The 18,990-nt window shown below is 42.4% G+C and overlaps 4 protein-coding genes across 8 annotated transcripts in view; 3 read left to right on the top strand and 1 right to left on the bottom strand.

The window, feature by feature from the left end:
* Positions 1–6,046: 6,046 nt before the first annotated feature.
* LOC124215569 (frizzled-4) overlaps positions 6,047–18,990 on the bottom strand; it is a 32,800-nt gene continuing 19,856 nt past the window's right edge. The window contains exons 6-8 of one of the 4 annotated variants that reach the window (XR_011176671.1): positions 15,888–16,796; positions 13,064–13,540; positions 6,047–6,064 (exon numbers count right to left, since the gene is read on the bottom strand). Coding sequence is in view for 1 of the 4 variants with exons in the window: in XM_069134497.1 (XP_068990598.1) it covers positions 15,946–16,796 (851 nt within the window). In the remaining 3 variants the exon portion in view is untranslated. Of the gene's footprint in view, positions 6,065–12,491; positions 13,541–14,755; positions 16,797–18,990 lie in introns of those variants that run through there. The other 3 variants (XR_011176672.1, XR_011176670.1, XM_069134497.1) reach the window with 3 other exon arrangements.
* LOC124214097 (26S proteasome non-ATPase regulatory subunit 5) lies at positions 6,793–8,747 on the top strand. The gene is made up of 2 exons (XM_046616101.2): positions 6,793–7,105; positions 7,199–8,747. The coding sequence occupies exons 1-2, from the start codon at positions 6,927–6,929 to the stop codon at positions 8,526–8,528; spliced, it is 1,509 nt and encodes a 502-aa protein (XP_046472057.1). The 5' UTR covers positions 6,793–6,926; the 3' UTR covers positions 8,529–8,747.
* On the top strand, positions 8,988–12,234 carry LOC124214096 (recQ-mediated genome instability protein 1). Of its 2 annotated transcripts, none has more exons than XM_046616098.2 (8): positions 8,988–9,313; positions 9,628–9,771; positions 9,867–10,067; positions 10,158–10,315; positions 10,418–11,012; positions 11,173–11,481; positions 11,553–11,648; positions 11,742–12,234. In XM_046616098.2, exons 1-8 carry the CDS (start codon positions 9,200–9,202, stop codon positions 11,898–11,900), a joined length of 1,776 nt encoding a protein of 591 aa, XP_046472054.1. In that variant the 5' UTR covers positions 8,988–9,199; the 3' UTR covers positions 11,901–12,234. The 2 variants fall into 2 exon arrangements, with proteins under 2 accessions (XP_046472054.1, XP_046472056.1); XM_046616100.2 differs by lacking the exon at positions 8,988–9,313 and adding an exon at positions 9,326–9,548.
* LOC124215570 (V-type proton ATPase subunit D-like) lies at positions 15,014–15,850 on the top strand. The gene has a single exon (XM_046619116.1). It carries the CDS (start codon positions 15,014–15,016, stop codon positions 15,848–15,850), a length of 837 nt encoding a protein of 278 aa, XP_046475072.1.

Genomic DNA, 18,990 nt, shown 5'->3' with positions numbered 1-18,990 from the left:
GACCGTCCCGCGGCCGCGATAAATTATTCCGATATCCATTTTTCACCTTTGCTAGCGTATTATAAAGCTCCAGACCCAAGGGGGCGAGACGCGGTCCTTTTGCCGTCGCTTTTACAAGTCAAGTTCCACAGGTGTATCCTCCGGTGCACAGATTTCTTTTCTATGTGTATCAAACATTGTACGTATTGTATTGTAAAAATAAATTACCTAAATTTGCCAATCTAATGTAACTAACAGACATTAATGTACGAACGAATGATGAAAATTTCAATCAATGTTCAATTTCCTCGATTAAATTATGAATCGAGATTCGGGCTCTGCACTGCCTTCTCGTACGCCATGGATACGTGTATACAGCCTCGGGCTGCCACAGGTACGCACTTTGATTTATCGCCATCGTCCTCCTCCTCTCATCGGCGAAGCGAGGAGAGATCGTTGATGCAATATTAGCCGGCCTAATGAACTTGTGGTTCGGTTTTGCAGCACACAGGGCACTCCACTCAGCGATCTCCCAGAGCCGGTTCTGGCAGAAATAACTATTTATCGCACAATATCGACGTGTACGTATAAATTATTTAGTATTTCGTAAGTATACAGGTACTTATAGTGGAGATGATACTCGCTCAGAGAGGACAGAAGCGGGGATGAGATTTTCGTTAAAAACTGGATGATCCGGATCAGCGGCAGATCGTCTGGAGTTCGGACGTGACGAGTGTCGGGCATTGTTCCCGAGGTCCGAAGGAAGAGGAGGATGAGGATGAAGCGGTGCAGCGACGCGGACCATAAATAAGAGGCGAAGGTAAGGAGTGCAGGCGTTTCACCCGGTGACAATCCTCCTCCGGCTTGGCTCAAAAACTTGTCCCGGCGACCCTTTCGAGGACCGTAGTCCCCAGGTTTTTGCCCGCGGTCCCCGCAGGATCGTCGCGGAGAAAATCGATTCGGGGACCATTCAGAAGAGATCCTGTACTCTCTCTTTCTCTCGTCCGGATGATGCGGAGGGGAAAGAGAGAAGCCCGGCAGCAATGCAGACGATGAAAAACCTCAAAGGCGAGCTGATCCCGAGATGCCGTTTCCACGTATTTACGGCCTTCTGTAACACAACGCACGAAACGGGACGCGTCGACGCTCTTCGAGGGCTCACGAACGGCATTCGACTCAAGTATACCGATTGTTTTGCACCAATCGCTAAGCTTGTATCCGAAGAAATACAAATAAGATGACCGTTGAAGATTTTTATACATACATTCTATTATATTATACTACAGGTATGCTTGTATTAATTTGTTTTTTTTCTCTTACACTTTTGCTTCCGAGTTTCGTTTTCTTCTTTTCCCATCTTTGTCGTTACATGGATCCATTCGTCATGGCGAGCGAGATGGGACGACGGTTACGACCGAGCGAATATAGCTGCGGAAGGTTGCACGGTATGCGTATTTATTATGGGTACATATCTATAGGTATATACCTATATGTATACATAGACACGTATACGCGGGTCTTTCGCAATTAGTTCCAGGCTCCGGTCCACAGGAATTTCTATTGATCATCGGTGAACCGAATTACCTGCACGGCTAAGGTACACTGCAGGCACAATATATACCTATGAGAGGATAATTGAGGGATGCTCCGTTATCTGCTACAATTTAACATGCGCATGCGTTACAATTCGATATCAGTTGTTCTTCAGGGTAACCAACCGTCATAAATTTAGATGACAGTTCGCCACGACGTATGTAACCTCAAAAATTTTGACAGCTGTCGGTATTCAATACAACTGCCAGCGACGACTGTCAAAATTTTTTTATGTCATGCTCGTGACGGTTGGTCACCTTGGCAAACAACTGCTCTCGGATTGTAGCGCATCCGCATTAAATTTTAGCGCACAACGGACCATTCTGTCCTTAGCACACGAAGACTGACAAGGAGCACGAACTCGAATGTTTATTCTTTTTTATGACTAGTCCAGCTGTAAACGTATGACATGTATTATCATACCATACGAGATGAAGCGTAGGTGAGATTGAGTGGGTTGGAAAATCGCAGGAGCATGTAGACGAAAATGTAGAGAATAAAAGTGAAAATAAACAAATAAATGAATAAATGAAAAAGAGAGATAGAGAGAGAAGAAAAAGTAAAGCGGTCGAACCGCTGCCGTGGCCGCAAAAGAGTTGCCAGCCGGCTAAGAAACTCACCGTCACAAGCAACATGCAGTCCTGCAGGAGCAGCGCATGCGCGACTAATTACACTCTTCTTTGATGAGCCGCCTTTCAACCTTCTTTCTCTTTCTCTTTCCTCTTCTCCTCTTCCTCTTCCTCTTCGCCGAGAGAAGCGAAGCGTTATACCTACACTTTACCGCAGCTGCGACTGTGTGCGTGCATATGCAGCGTGCCGCATTGGTAATAGCTCGTTCGCTGCTCATGCTCATGCCCGTGTTCCTGCTCCTCGCAATCAGTGGCGTAACTCTCACGATCAGGCTCGCAGCTGGTCTTTGCTTGCCGTACGTTTCTTCCGACATACGTACGTATTATTACAAAAATCCAACACAGGGGATTAAATTTGGACACATGTGATATACGTACATCCTGGTGAAAATTTCCACTGCTAGGAATCTTTACAGAAATTGGAACACTTCGTTTTATTTCTTACAAAATTGTAAATATCCACAGTTTTTCGTAAGGTATTGTTAATTTTCGTTAAAAATTGTAGTATGTTGTAGATTTTTAAACAATTTTTTATAAAAAATTGTACGAAATGTTTCAATTTCCCTAAAAATTCGTAGAAAATCGTCGAAATCATTTTCACCGGGGTACCTACTCAGGGATTGATTTGTACACCATAAAGTATAAAAACCAAAAGAAGGAGATTCTCGCAGGATGTAACAGCAGAAATCAGACGGGCTTGATTGCCGGGTCTGTTGGGCTTGGCGCAAGCACCTCTCTTGCATCCCGTAATCACGGGTCTTCCACCGCTGATCTGCACGTATACCTCAAAGGTGTGACCCTTATGCCCGACGGAGAGCCCTTCGCCTCCATCATGAAAGCCCTTACGGTGGAACGTTTTATCCTCGAACTCTTGTACAAGGAATACCGACGGTTCCATGTAATACACAGGAGAATTATCTCTGTGTCAAACGGATTAACGTAAATCAGTGTTCGTTGGTGTGGACGGGGAGATGATTTTTTTTTTTTCTTCAAATGATAAAAATCATCTTTTCGCGTACATTGCCAGTTGCCGCTGCGCTGAAATTGACTACTTGGGTGGAGATTTGCGAATTTATTATACGCGAAATTTGTATGGAATCAAAGTATAATACTGTCTGAGTATCAAAAGTTCGAATTTCAACGTTTACGTTCGTGAAATGAATACATGGACAGATAATTTTCGTATATCAATGTAACATACAGACAGGTACGCGTATACGGGCTATTAACTAATTCGCCTCACTCACGGTGCGAGAGAGCCATGGTGGGCACACGGGATTCTGGAGTGTAATTTAAATCCATAATAAAATAGGAACGGGCATGTGTGTCTAATCGCCAGTCCTAACTTCGGTCTCGAGATGATGGCGTTCTTTTCTCTTCTTCCACTGATTCCGTTTTTCTTTTTCCTTTCTCAATCTTCAGCTTCAAGCTGAGTTAAATATTCCAATAGGTAGGTAGGCGGGTGGAAGATGACATTAAACGCGGGATTTGAATACGTAATATCGTATCAAACATTGCCCAGTTCAAGCTTCTCGCCGTAAATGTTGTTTGTCGCGTAAACTTTATCGTCATATACACGCAGATCAAAATACCGTTATAATACGGTTAATGACATTAAAATAAATAAAAAATGTGATGCTAAAACATGAAAAGTTGGCGACGTTTTGCGACGTCAAATTGATGTTTTATCAAATCATTCCTATACAGCGATGCGGTAGCTGCGTCTTAGCAATCGTACCGCAGTGTGTATAAAAGGGTTGAAATATTCCGACGAGCTTAAAAGTTGATTAAATTTTTTGTTTTACGTACATATAAAGAATAATAGATTACAAATGTTATTAATTTAGGTACACAAGTTCGTGTCAATAGGTTGTTTCACAGATCCCAAAGATCGGATTGTCCGCGTTACAGCGAACCGCGTGTACACATCACAACGTATATACTGGGTCATCGTCAAACGTCAGGAGTTTAAAGTGGCGCGGGGTTGTATTAATTAATAGCACTGGTCATTAGGGTTCATTACGCCTGCCACAAGATTAATGAAGCTGATGATCATCGTTGCCTCATCACCGGACGAGTATAAGATGTACAAGGTATAGGTGTGCGAACAAACGAACCAACTCAAGTATGCCTACACGTGTAACACCAATACAAACGAGGGTATAGTTGTAAGATTTCTATACATATTCTGTTCGTAATTACTTCAGGTGAGTTTCACCGTTTCGAAATGTTTTCCCTGATAAATAACACGGAGGAAATAAATTCACAAAGGAACAAAAAAACAAAATCGCATGTGGCCGAATCGTTTCTCCTCGAGTTATCTTTCGAATGTTTATATTATACAGCAATTCGATGGTTGTTATTACACGAGGAATTTGTTAGGGTGCGTAAACGCGTTGTCTTTGTTTCTTTTTTTTTCCTCATCTCAAATTGCGCGTAAAGAAAGAAAAGAAAAGAAAAATCGACAAATAATCCAAGAGTGAGAGGGAAAGACGCAGCGCGGCATCGGTTGACCTTTTTAAGCCGTGAAGGAGAGATTCGGTCCGCTTGAGTCGGGCCCACGTTACGGGGTCCAGACCCATAGCGTAATGACGGAGAGGAGATGAGAGGTTCTCAACCCTCTATTCTCGCTTTATATTCGCTTCAAGGTGTTGGTTGGCCACGGACGAAATTGTCGCAGCAGCAAGTAAAAAAAAAAAGAAAATCCCACGTAGAATATTAGCTGTATTACAACCCCCGTTCAGGGTCGAACTACGATGACGGAACAGCGACTTTTACCGCCAGTTTCTCTCTCCCCGTCTCTGCCCTTGACATGTTATTTAAAAAAAAATCGTTTTTTACACCGATCGCGATTCTCCTGCAGCGATTCATCGTCCTCCCCGCATCGGCGGCTCTCTTTGACGCCCTCGATGCGTAGGGCTAATTGGCGTAAAGTGGTCCCCCGCACTACTGCCGAACACACCGCTCTAACGTGTCCATTGTGTTCGAGAGCTGCGTGTGGGTATCGCCGAGGCGATATTATCGTTATTACGCTTTTGCCGTGTGTACACTATGTCCTTTAAATTGTTTAACAAAACTCAATTTTCCGTAATTACCGCACGGGGGTACAATCTGCAAAGCACACAAAGCGCGCTGGGATAAAAAGAGACCCATTATACGGGTAAAAGGCACATCATTATTACTATTATCATTATCGTTAAACTTTTTCATATTACATCTTCCGGTGTAATAGGACATATTTTGTGCGATACACCGCACGTGTAGCGTACTGATATTATGGGTGTACGTAGATACGCACCTTTTAACCACGTCGTCGGTCACCGACATGCAGAGAGATTATATAGAAGAGCTAGAGTAGTACGGGTTCGAGTGGCCGTTTTATTATCACGGAGCTGCGCTCCTCTCTTTAATCTCCGCCGAGCAGGCGGTCTAGCATCACGTTTTATACTCGCACCTGTCGAATGTTTAAACGTTGGGAGTATGTGTGCACATCGAAAAGGGGGTGCATGCGGTAAATACACGGCTTTTGGCGGCTTTTTTTTCCTCCACGCATGCATATGCGCGTCAGTTATACATGCGCGTAAACCCTGTAATATGTTGGTGTATGTGCGTTACGCACGTGTATAGGTATAACCGTTTGTTATATCACCGCGCACCGCACTGTTGTACCATTTGTTAATATACAGGCACTGCGGCAATGCGCTGGACAGACGGAGGTGTTAATGCCTCGGAAAAAAATCAACCGTGAAAATAAATAGCCTCGGAAAGTGTGTAATACCTACTCTTTTTCGAGTGCCGGATTGCGACAGCGGCAAACACTCGAGTCCGAGTCTGGTGTCGTGATATTGCCGCTCGGCGAGTGACTGAAATTGAAACAAAAAAACATATTTAAAAAAAGGAAGAGAAGATACTGTTGCTTTTTTCACTCCTTTCCGACTATTTTTCTGCCTTTACTAAACTCAATCTCCTCAGTTGCGATTATACATCTTTCGTTTGTTATACCTTATACATATCTCACGCCTGCAGGAGCGTATAATAAGCTTTTCAGTTCAACGGTCTATGTAACTAACATACGCGAACAAACGTGTGATGGAGTTCTTTGGATGTGTATACAGAGCTGATTCTATCTAGAGGCACGTGGTTTGTTCAAAAATTGATAAAAATTGACAAATATCTGGTTTCGATAGATGTTCCAATCGTACATCGATTTTTGCTGTTTTTTGAACAAACTTTCTTTGTCGTGACCTTATCGGTGAACGAATAACCCAGTTCTTAGACTTACGTTTTAAATGCCAGGCTGAACAGTATTATAATTTAATTAATCGATATAAATTTGAGGCAAATTATGAACAAGAGGAGGCAAAGAAAAGAAGATACCATTTTATTTAAACACGAATTTCTTACCGTACGAGACAATGTCTACGTACAATATTTCGACTGCTGCGGATAAATTGATCTATAACTGCGAGGGTAAGAAAAACGATACCGACTGATGGTACAAAACACGGACTCTTGCCGTCTCGATTAACCTGCTTGTTCCGGTTTGTCTAGCTAGTCTGGCCAATGAGTGCGAACACGGCCGGAATGTCAGGTGGAAACGAATGTCGAATCTCTAGATGGGTTTGTAATACGCGGGATAAATGCGACGTTAGGCGGTTCGAAATTCGTTGGATTTTCATTTCTGTTAAATCGTATGAAACCGCAAAGCGTAAATAGAAGAGCGCCATGACGCAGGTGATCGAATTGATATGCCAATTGCCGGGAATGAGTGACGGCGATAAGAAAAGGTCCATACTAAAAGAGATAAAGAACAAATTGGACAGCCTGAACGATGACGATTTGAAATTGGTCGGTCACGGCGTGAGCTACAACCTTCTACTTGCCGATTCATTTTCAAATGACAGGTAAGCCGGGTGACGTGACCTTGCAGATTTCGGGGTACTTAGTATACGCGAAAAGCATCAAATAATTTCCAAATAATCTCGATTAAATTTCAGCAAGACGAACGAGCTATTCTGCGATGTGCTTCACATCCTATTCAACACCCTGGAAATTGGTGAAGTGTACGAAAAATATCACGAGGCAATATCAAAGGCGGTGCAGCTTAAGGATCCGTCGATAAAGAGCCTGACGATGAGGGAGTTTTTACGCACTACCAACGACCCTAACAAAGTAACAGAAATGCAAAAAGACTTCTGCGTAATCGGTGCGATTCTGAAGAGTCTGGGTAACAAGGATTTGAAAATTTCCCAAATGGCCGCGACGATTCTCAAGAGAATCGCACACAACGCCACTGGCCTCAAGATCCTCCTCACTCAATTTCATAACGACCTGATTCAGCTCATGTCCAAAAGCTCGACAGTGACCTACAGGGTCCTGGACTTAATGGTCGATCTTTCATCCGCTTCTACGGAGGGATTCAAGGCTTGCGAAGATGCCGGATTCCTCAACAGATTGGTCGCCTTAATTTCTGACAATGAAACTCTATCTCAGTTAAACGCTCTCGAGTTACTGACAAAACTTGCGCTGAGCGCAGAAGGCTTAGCGTACTTAGAAAGACGTCACGTGCTAAAGCATCTTGCATTTAAAGTTGCTCGCGCTGAGCAGGACCCTCTGACGTCACTGCTGGTCCCTGGGCTCATAAAGTTCTTTGGAAATGTCGCACAAAGAAACCCCAACGATATATTTTCGAAATACCCAGTTGTAATCAACACACTCTTCGAGGTGATCAACACCCACAATTTAACCATTTTACCCATTGCCCTTGATACCTTGGGATACATAGCTAAAGGAGCAGAGGGAAAGTATTCCTTAGAAAGTTTGGGTGAACCGATGCTAACTGCACTGAGAAATATCGGTAAAACGGTGGCGGAGCTACCTTCGAACATAAAAGTACGAGCTCTGAATTGCCTTGGGCAAATCATTAGGGTCCAGGAGGAGGAACAAGACAACAGGATCCTCTCATTGACAAAATCTTGGTTCGATTTACTCGACGACAATCCGCTAGATTTAATAGTCAAATTCTGCAAGCAGCCTTTTCCTGATATAAGAAAAGCGGGATTCGAGGTATTGGGTGCAGTTGCCTCCCAAACCTGGGGACAGGAGTACATAGCAAACGCCCCTCGTCTAGTTGAATTCCTACTCGACCGTAATGTTGAGACCTTCAAAGAGTGCAAAGAAGTCAAGCATGAAGTCGTCAAGGCCTTGAGCGTCGCGTCGTCTGATATTTTCGACTTTCGAACAATGCAGCGGCTCAAGGCGTTTGTCAATCAGGGACCCATATATGTCGAAACTACCATGGATATTGACATCGAAGGTGCTTCATAGATTCATGTTCATTATGAGACAGGATTCGCATTTGTCATGATTCTAATAATTGTTCATCCATGGCAATTGACGTCGATGTACTCTATTGCTTGTCGTCATTAACTTAGCTGAATGATGACAGCACATGATATATGATAATTACCATTACTTTCAAATATTGAACAATCATCGAATGTATATTCAGATATAATAATAAAGTTTGTAATTCTTTTTCTCATATGTGACGATATTTCGGTTCTTGAACCCATCTCTCATGGCTAGATATCAATTAAGTAGTAGCTAAGTAAATAGGGTCGTTTTTCAAATACGATGACAAAGAAAAGACACGACAACGACATTGTGTAACACTGTATTCGTCAACTTCTTCCCTACTTTCGATACATGGGGGTCGATTATGAAATCTCATTTTTCACACTCTCACCATCCAATCATTCTGATTGGTCGACTACACTTTCCAAACGCATCGGCATGCTTGGATGGTGGAAATTGCAAAAAGCGAAATCACATTAACGACGTGCCTGATTGTTAGAAGGGCTAAAGCCGGGCGCGACCTTACCGATATTCTATACCAAAGAGAGAAAACTTGAAAACGAACAGAAGCGTCGCACTCGTTCAAAATTGTACGATATTTTACGGGAAATTTTTATATGAGGTGATAAAAAGTGCGAATAATGGGTGAAAGTTTGGTGAACCGTGTGGGATCAAACCTGGGATCGAAGTTTTACTTCACTAACGATTCGTGGCTGAGGGAGTGCATCGAGTATTATACGTCGGAGAACAGAGACGTAGGTTATGTTTATCAAACCGCGTTGAAGTTAGTAACGTTATGGTAACAAATGATGCTCAGGAAAAACCGTTATTTCGCGATTTTGAACTGTCCGAACTTCAGTAAACCGTAATAAAACAAAACATACTCAAGTTTCACAATCTTAGTTCCTTCAAAATCATTGTAAAAATAAGAAAATAGTGATTTTTCTCAACGTTCTTTTCTTCAACATCGTTTCAACAACGCCTCGGACGGTTAGAATTTTGTGAATGAAAATCGATGCATCTCTGCTTAATGACTTCGTCGATGACACGGGTTTGATTCGTGTTTCAGGCAAGCCTAAGTGCCGTTGAAGCTTTTGTCATCTCGCAGTGGCTGCTCAGTGACTTGCGCGAGATAAATAACGAGAAAGGATGTCTTCCCTGTGGAATTACACAGCAAGCCGTCACTGTGCTTCCTGGAAGATACATACTCCAGGTTTATTCATCAATACTCGAGAAAAAAAAAATATCAACAAACGATGAGGAACGATGGAATTATGAAAATTGAGTCGCGATTATTTTTTTCATTAGGTTGACAAGATGTATGACATATCGCAGTCTAAATACAGCCAGCTACAAAAAATTAGGAACGTCTCTGAAGTCAACATCAAGGCAACCGCGGTCGAAACACCGGCTTGGGAGCCAAAGGGCAAGAGGATGATGCAAATGTTCCTCAATGATGGAGTTCAAGATCTCATTGCGATTGAGTACAAGCTTATCAAGACATTGAAGGCAAAAAAAATTTCTTTGCACCCACCTTAGACTTGGCTGAATTTCAAAACTTGAAGAACATACCTTTATTCGTGTTTTCCCTATTCGCAGGATACACTGCTCCCGGGGTTTAAGGTCATGATAATAGGTCCTGTCACATGTAGGAAGGGAGTGATGCTACTCGAAGAAAAAAATTTCAAGGAATTAGGGGGCGAGGTTGATTCCATCCTAAAAATGAACGCTTTGGAAAACGTTTTAGCCAGAGCTGTGTAAGAGTTTTTACCTGAATGTTTGATTAGAAATACTTTTTTGACTGTACATACATAGCTGGTTGGTAATTAAGTTTTATATAATAATATGTATACATTTAGGGGCATGGAGGAGAATGAAAATCCATATGACGATGAGCACCGACAACCTAACTCAGGGGAAACTGAGATCGAATTTCCAGAGGATGAGTTTGACGTAAACTTTGATGAAATAAGCCAGATCGAACAGCTCAGCATGGAAAGCCGCGAATCGCCGGTAAATTCGGAGACCGTGTCTAATCGGGGAAAAATAATCGGCAACAACATGCCCAGAAGGGTGGAAAACCCTAATACAAACTCGGGGAATACCGAAATGTTGCGCTCGATCGTCGATAATCAGCCGAGTCCCGCTTCTGAGCGTCACAAGAACAATCAGGATGATTTCAAAATCGCGTCCAGGTCACAGCTGAAACCGTTAATTGCCGATCCTAACAATTTTCAATTGTCAGACAACGATTTTCCCCTGGACGAACCCTTCGACTTAGCTGACTTCGAAGATGAGCTGGACGAAGATGTCCTAAAAGGTAACAAACAGGTAGACAACGGGGTCGGAAATGATTCTCTGAAGAACATTGACTTGCCAAAGCTACCGTCGGGCACAAGTATGGCCGCTATTACGATGAAAAGTCCGACACTATCCACGGGTAAACGATCTGCGGTAATACTGAGTAGTTTTTATTATTTTATTGAGTCTGATGGACTTTTACAAGCGAATAAAGGCGGTTTTTTGAAGGTGCACATCAATTATGAAAGATAATTGATACTCTTTAGAACCGTTGCAGAGAATTCATTTGACTAGTTGTTTAAAATCTTTTTAGGACAGCTTGTCGCCGGTGCGATCTTCCCCAAAAATAGCGTGCCGGCAAACGACGCCGAATGTGAGTAAAACGAATCGAAAGATAACAGAATACACGAAGAAAATAGCACCTAAAGAAAATCTGCCAGATAAAATATGCGACTTTATTTGCGACGTAATGAGAGAGCCCGTAAAAGATATCCCCATTTTCAAGACAGTCAGGGGAAAAGTAATGCAGCTCGGAAATTTGTCGAAAAAAGATAACAATTGGAACCTGAAAGCAACGATAACTGACAATACCGCAAGCCTCGAGATAATTTTCGCGTCTCAGGTAAGCAATCGTGACGATACGATTTTTTATGACTGATTTATGGGTTTAAAGACATTCAGAATTTGCTACAGGTTCTTGAGGATTTGATAGGATTTACGGTACCCGAATTTTTGGAGAAGAGAAAACTTCGGAAGACCAATCCCGAAGTGGATGAATATTTGAGGAAGGTATTTACCTAAAATACTAGTACATAAAATTTTCTTTTCATCTATCGCAAAAAATATCCATGGTCATATATTTTTTTTCAAACACTTACGCAGTGCTTTCGCACAGCGGAGAAGAAAGTGCAACTAATGGACGCTCTAATGGAGCTGGAATTCTCCAATAATAACAAACATCCCAGGGTCGTTAGTACGCAAGAGCTTACCGATGAAAAAAAACGGCTTATGGAAAAAAGAGTACAAATGATGACCGTTTAACACACTAGGACTCAATTATAATATGTAAATCTGAAATGAAACTGGGATTCTCTAATAACAACAAACGTCTCGAGGTCATCAGTACGCAAGAGATGACCGATGAAAAAAACGACTTATCGAAAAAAGAGTACAAATGATGACCGTTGACCACGCTAGGGCTCAATCATAATATACAATTCTGTAATAATATTTATAACGTAAGAGATCAGTATCCTATACCCTTCATTGTAATGTTTTTGAATATTTTCGTTCCATACTGTTGTGATATTACTATTATCGAGTTTGTCTAATTTTAAGTAAGTAATAAAACGATAAAATAACCGTACGATCTAAACGCTTTTACTTTTGCTGTTGTCACTGGATTAAACACCTGACTCTTTACCTCAGTTTTTACATACCACTTGCGCCTAATAGAGGACTCTTTTACGGTAGGTATGTGGGGCAGTAATTCGGGTTGCCTAAGACGCGGCGTGCGTGTTTTTAGAACTGCGACTGCTATCGTTTCAAACTTAATAAAAGAAATAAAGTTAATCTTTCTCCAATGAATGGATGGTTTTTCCAATATAATTTCATTCAAAATTACAACTGGCATCAAAACGGACTGTAAAAATTTGACAAGACGTCCATTTTTGTCCACATCCGTAGTCGATCTATCAATATATACCCGCCTTTACAAAGAATAAGTCCTGCACCTTGAACACGATACGGTATTGTTACCTACACCTGCGCGTGTAAAGAAATATCCAGTTTACACGTTTAAGAAAATTGAAAAATAAGAACTAAATCCTAGCTCCGCCCCGCTTCGGCTCGGTTAGATATTTGATACGGTGGGTTTCGCACCGGTCGAACCCTTTCGGTTCTCGAATGCGCGCTGATGCATTATACACACCCACTTTGATCTTGACACGTAGTGCGTGCACTTGAATGCACTGCGTACAAGTATATTAGATGAAAAAGTTTGACGCGCGTGTAGACGTATATTTGTTCCCTCGGATGACTGATGCTGAGGCAAAAGGATCGTGGCTGGTGTATAGGTATAATACCTATACGTATACCTTTATATATTTGTCAGACACGTGAGAGTCCTGCAGTGAGGGGTGAAAGAATCGGAGACAAAGGAAATAATGGTAAGGATTTTTTCCTATTTTTTTTTTTTTTTTTACCTCTCTTCGTACCATTGCACTTGGTGAATGCCACACCTTGGCGCACCAGAAGAGCTGAAAGGCCTCTTTATTGTGCTCCAAACGCTGGACAATCACACCTCGATTCAACGCCGTTGCGTCGTTCTAAACTGGCGCAAGCTCTGCATCACGCCGGCGGTTTTGTCGCCTGCGTTCGACGCGTCTAAATGTTCTATGGGTCGACCCCATTGATGAATAGAAGAATGAGAGAGAAAGGGAAGGAAAAATACGAACCAATTAAGACTAGATTCTCGATATCGTCACCTCGTTCTTTTCATCTTCGTAATCCTCATCATCTCACGCTACGATTCAGATTACATCTCGGCTTTATGTACATACACACGTGCAGTCGCCTTGATGTTACACTTGGGAAAAATGTCGTCGCAGGTTTTGACGAATTAAACATAAGGATGACAATGTATTCGGACCTTTTTTTCAAGTCGCAATTCCTCCTCATATCTGCAATATCGAAATTATATAAAAATTAATTAATACTTCAACCAGGTCCGATATATGTATATATACATATAATATATATATATTATATATATATACCATATGAAAATTAAGTTTAATATATAAATTTATTATGGTACAAAAGTTTTCTCTGTTTAGTTTTATTCCGTTGGTCGTTCTACGTTTTAAGATAATGATATTGAAATAATATATATTATATAGTTATTGCAATACGGAATTATACCTATATTGCCAAGCTAGTTACACGCAGAGTTTATCCCTTGATACGCGTCAGCTGAGAAATAAAAAATGAAATAAAAATAGAAATAAAAAAAGTTCTTATACAATGTTTTATGACATTTAAACGAATTATTAAACGGAAATAATATATCACAATAGATTCTGTACTATGTAGGTGTTACGTGTTGTTTTTCACTTTGATGTTTCAACGTAGGTAATATTCCGTGCTACGTATTATACACGCGCGTCTGTGTTTTAATTTGAAAGCAAAATAAAAAAAATTAAACTCAACGCACTTTTCTCGCGATTCATTAAGCATTATACAAAATAATGGAGAGTATAAAACTAATTATTCAATGTATTATTATAATTCTAATAATTATTATTATAGTTATTAATAATATTTATACAGATATTAATAGTTTTAATATTCAGCTGCCGTTATAGCCAGTTATAGATATGTATATCATACATACGTATATGTCTACTTGAAATTGCTGTCGAGCAATGAAAGTTATAAAACAAATAAAAATAAAAATAAAATAAAATAAAACTCAATTATTTACAGTCTTCAAGTGAACACGAAACAAAAACGAAAATAAAAGAAAAATTTTTCTTTTCCAGTATTTATACCCATAATATTATCTAGCTAATATCTAATCGATGTTTATTTAAATATAAAATAGTGTGTCACTACTACGGAAAAATGCTTCTTGTATGTACGTATAGATAGATACGCGCCTCTTTTTCTCTCGTCCAAACCTTACATACTACGGTATACGCAAATGATGATGATAACCGCCCGTCAACTGCCACAGGGTTCACATTCCATGTTTACACACATGTCAGGAGTTCTGAGCGACAGGTCGGAATTTCCACAGACATCACTCTACTCTTTACGTCGAAGGGGAGAGGGATCCCTCTTTTTCCCCTAGTTTTATTGTTACATTTCGTCAGCCGGCACGGCTGTCCCAAAAGTTTTATCTCTCACGTATAATATACACACGTATTAAATCAATGCGTCAATATTGTATACTTATTGTTCGGTTGGCTGTTTTTTTTTTTTTTTTCCTCTCTTTCAACCAGTCATAATTTACACCCCCGATAGCAAACGTATTAAGTAAAATCTTAAATTATTCTCTGTATGAAATTTTTGCGCGAATAATATTGAAATACAAAATGAAACGATATTAAACAGCAAGAAGGAAGAAAAATACAAAACAAAGTAAACTGAAAATGTCTCAGACTAACAGATTGATGATATTTCCGACACGAGGCAACGTCGTGATGTTGAAAGGACGCGTCGCCGTGGCGACAAAAGGCCACCTCCTGATGAAACGTAAGGCCGATGCGTTGCAGTCGCGACTGCGTGTCACGTTGCAAAAATTGATACAAGTGAAAAGTGAGATATCGGAGGCGATAAGGGAGGCAGCGTTTTCATTGGCCGAGGTACGTTTCGTGACGGGTGAAACGATGAGCATAGCCGCCGTGATACTCGAGGCAGTCGGTGAAAAGGCCAGAACGAGAATACTGACGTCCAAGGTGAACGTAGCCGGTACAATCATAACCGTATTTGAATGCTACCAGGACGGTATCGACGTCTACGAGTACGCCGGTCTTTCCCGAGGTGGTCAGCAGCTAGCTACCGCGAAGCAAATGTTTCTACAAGTGATAAAACTCGGCGTCGAGCTCGCCTCCCTCCAGACGGCGTTTCTGACGCTGGAAAAGACACTGAAGACGGCGAACGTCAGGATAGCGGGAATGAAGCACGTCGTAATACCGAAGATCGAATCGACTCTCAAGTACATTGTATCGGAGATCGACGAGATGGACCGTGAGGAATTTTACAGAATAAAAAAGATCAAGAAGAAAAAGCTAAAGAAAAATGAGGAAGAGGAGAATTCGTTGGACGACGAAAAGAGGATACAGGAAGGTGTTCGCGAGTCATCGGTCAAACCTCCGTCGTCGTCGGTGACGAAGTCGGCCAAGATTGTTCGAAGATCGTTCTGCCCGTGTCACCAGATCGCAGTATACATCCCGTTGTTAAATACAACGAAATTGAGAAAAAAATAAGTCCAACATACTTAAGGAGTGATAAAATGAAAGTTACCGCCGGACTCGAATCCAGTCTCGAATTCGCTCCGACTTCAACGAGTCTCTTCTCCTCTTTAAACCTGAGTCTCGCTACCGCTGTGGTGTTTCCTGTGTTTCCGATGTTTTTTGTGTCCCCTGTAGGGCGCCGGTACCTGCCCGTTATTGACAACGGGAGCGTTACGCATTAGCAATGGATGCTGGGGCGCGAGATGACTGAGGTGGTGAATCTGATGGGGGGTCGGGCTGGTGGATCCGGTGCTATAGCACCTGACAACCGGAGCGGGATGGCACTTGTGGGGTGGTTGTTTGCACGGCGGAAGCCTTCGCCATACGCCAAGGAGGTTCGGCCACCATATCCAGGCCGCAGCGATTATGCCAGCGAGGAGAGAGGCGACCGAGCGCATCACGAACATCTGTATCATCGGTCTCGGGGCCTCCTTTGGTGCCGTAGATGGCTCCGGGGCCCTGAGCCAGGAGTCGCGGCTCCACCATTCGTAGAAGTTGATTCCGGCTACTGCGAGAACAATGGCGGCATAGCCGCAAGCGAAGACGCCGACCCTGGTCAGGAGGGCCCTCTGATGTGCCCTTGGGTCGGCCTGGAGAATCGTCGCGCAGGACGGCTGCCCGGTCTTCCCCTGGAAGACGTTCTGCACGCTGTTCTGAACGCCCCGTGATTGCTGACCGTGCAGGGTGTGATGCTGCTGGTGAAGCTGAGACCTCGTGTTAGAATGCGTCGAGCTAGCGGTCGTCGGCGATGGGTTCAACGGACTCAAAAGCGGCGATAGCCTCACCGACGGACGGGGAAGGAGCAGCGTCGCCGATCCCACGATCAGGAAGGAGAGACCGAAGAAGAGGTACGCAAGCTGAGGACCCAACACCAGGACCAGTAAGGACCTCGTGCTCTGTTGGCCGACGAAGCAGCTCCCTGGAAAGGAAAATATATTTTGGTTACCATGAGTCGCGGTCCAAGGTGTGGAGGATTGTCGGAATGAGTATATAAGGTGCGTGTAAGATGCAGAGGGACGAGGAAGAGGAAGAGGAAGAGGAAGAAGCTGGTGTCATTCAAGTCGCGGTTGCTGCTACGGTTCGCGATAAAAAGTATATACAATGCGATCCGTAGTATTTCTTTCCCTGCACTCCTTTCTGCCTCATTTCTGTGTCGCTCATGTCACTCATCCGTGCATCCACATTTCGCACAAAAGAGAAAGATGGGGTTTTTCGTCGTGCAGCAGCAGGACAACGGCCAACAGCACCAACGACAACAACAACAACAACAACAACAATAATAATAATAATAATAACACAACAACAGTCAACGGTATGTGAGGAAAAAAGTGAAATAGCTTGCGATCCGGGCTGCTTTTACGAGGCGACGCGACACGACGGTTCCTTTCTTTTTACCTTCACTTTTTCACAACCCGCTTTATCGAATCCTATTCCATCCAGCTTCGTTCGCCTTCCTAACTTGCAGGCGCATCAATCGCAAAAACTAGTCTTCCGCAAGGATCTTTAAACTGGACACGCGCGGCACGCGTCCCTCATCTTCTCGTAAACTCCTGACTGTACGTTACAAAGTATTTCCTAGTTTTTTTTTTTTTTTTGTCATTCTCTTTGGATGAGATTTCCGCGTGCCAGTTGAAAAGATAATAGGTACTAAAATTTGAGAAATTCTCTGTGTTTCTTCAACCCTGCAATTATAATAAAGTTCTTATTCAAGTTCCATGATTCCCTGCACCTGACCAATACCCCGAATGAATCGCGTGATCTTTTACCGAGTTTCATTGCCCACTTATAGTTTCCAATTTAGATTTATTCACTCGTTGTACGGACAACGGACGTCAACTTGAACCGCTGCTAAGTGTCCTCGCGATAAAAGGAAGCGACGAGAGGAGGACATCATCTCTCAGATACTGGAAGACCTGGAGTAGTACTCGGTTATATCCACCGAGTACACGCCGTCCAATAAATCCTGACGCGCACACACCTTTTATCTCAAAGAGAACATCTCCTTCACGTTTCCACTTTACGTCGTTACACCTACGTGTACTGATATTACACATTATGCATATATACTAGCGAGAGAAACTTGCTACGGTTGTATTTATTCGTATATTCATTTATTTTATTTTTACAAACCGTTTTCACAAATTACAACCAACCCCCGCCTTTTACGTTGATTTGATTTTTTCCATAGTTTATAGATGTAAATAGTAGTGGAGCCTGCGACCTACCAGAGGACTGACTCAGCTTCACGTATATGATATGCAAATAACCAATACTTATCTGCTATACAGAAATGCACGGCAACGACAAAGGCTCAAGGAACCTTACACGCATACATTCAATGCAAATAAATTCAGCCAAAGACCCGCTCTACAACTTTTCACTGTCCTTTGCAACAGCGGCAGGAGCAGCAGCAACAGGCGGCAAAGCGGGAACCAACCGCATGATGCAGGAGTCCAAGAATTCTGGAGCCTAACACACTGGACTCGGTATAAGGACCTCTACCGGGTGGTCCTAGACTACCGGAAACTAAATTTGCATGCAACAACTGTACGCGGTTGAAAAAAAAAATTTCTATGTACGAGAAGAGAAAAATTATCGGGAAATTCGGAAGATGCACATATCATGGTATACAATAGATATACTTATGTGCATATATATATATAATGAAGAGGACCTTGAATTAGCTTGTTATCGATTAGCTCAATTAGCTCAGTCTTTTTGCACTTCACAATTTGAATACGTAGTTTCAAACATGATGCGAACCGGATATGACAGAGCGTAAGAATAATATAAAATCGCTGGATGCCCGAGTTTTCAATATCGGCATTTGCATTGTTCGGGGACACCGTACTACGCGGGGAGATCGAGGGAGGCTGGAGAAGAAAAGGATTTTCTGCAGCACAGGGGCCGAAGTATCGTGCATGCATGCCGCAGTCGGACTATGCAAATTCCCTTTGGGATACCGGCGAGTCCCTCTCGTACCCTACCTACCAACCTACACACCTCAACCAACGTAATGTAACCAACCGTTTTCTCCGCAGGTCGTGCGCGACTTTGTTAAAAAAACCGCGCTGCTCGATCATGGAGGAGAGAAGGAGAGAATTCGCTCGCGA

Source organism: Neodiprion pinetum, chromosome 3, assembly GCF_021155775.2.
Source record: "Neodiprion pinetum isolate iyNeoPine1 chromosome 3, iyNeoPine1.2, whole genome shotgun sequence".
NCBI lineage: Eukaryota > Metazoa > Arthropoda > Insecta > Hymenoptera > Diprionidae > Neodiprion > Neodiprion pinetum.
This window is presented reverse-complemented; position numbering and strand designations above follow the sequence as displayed.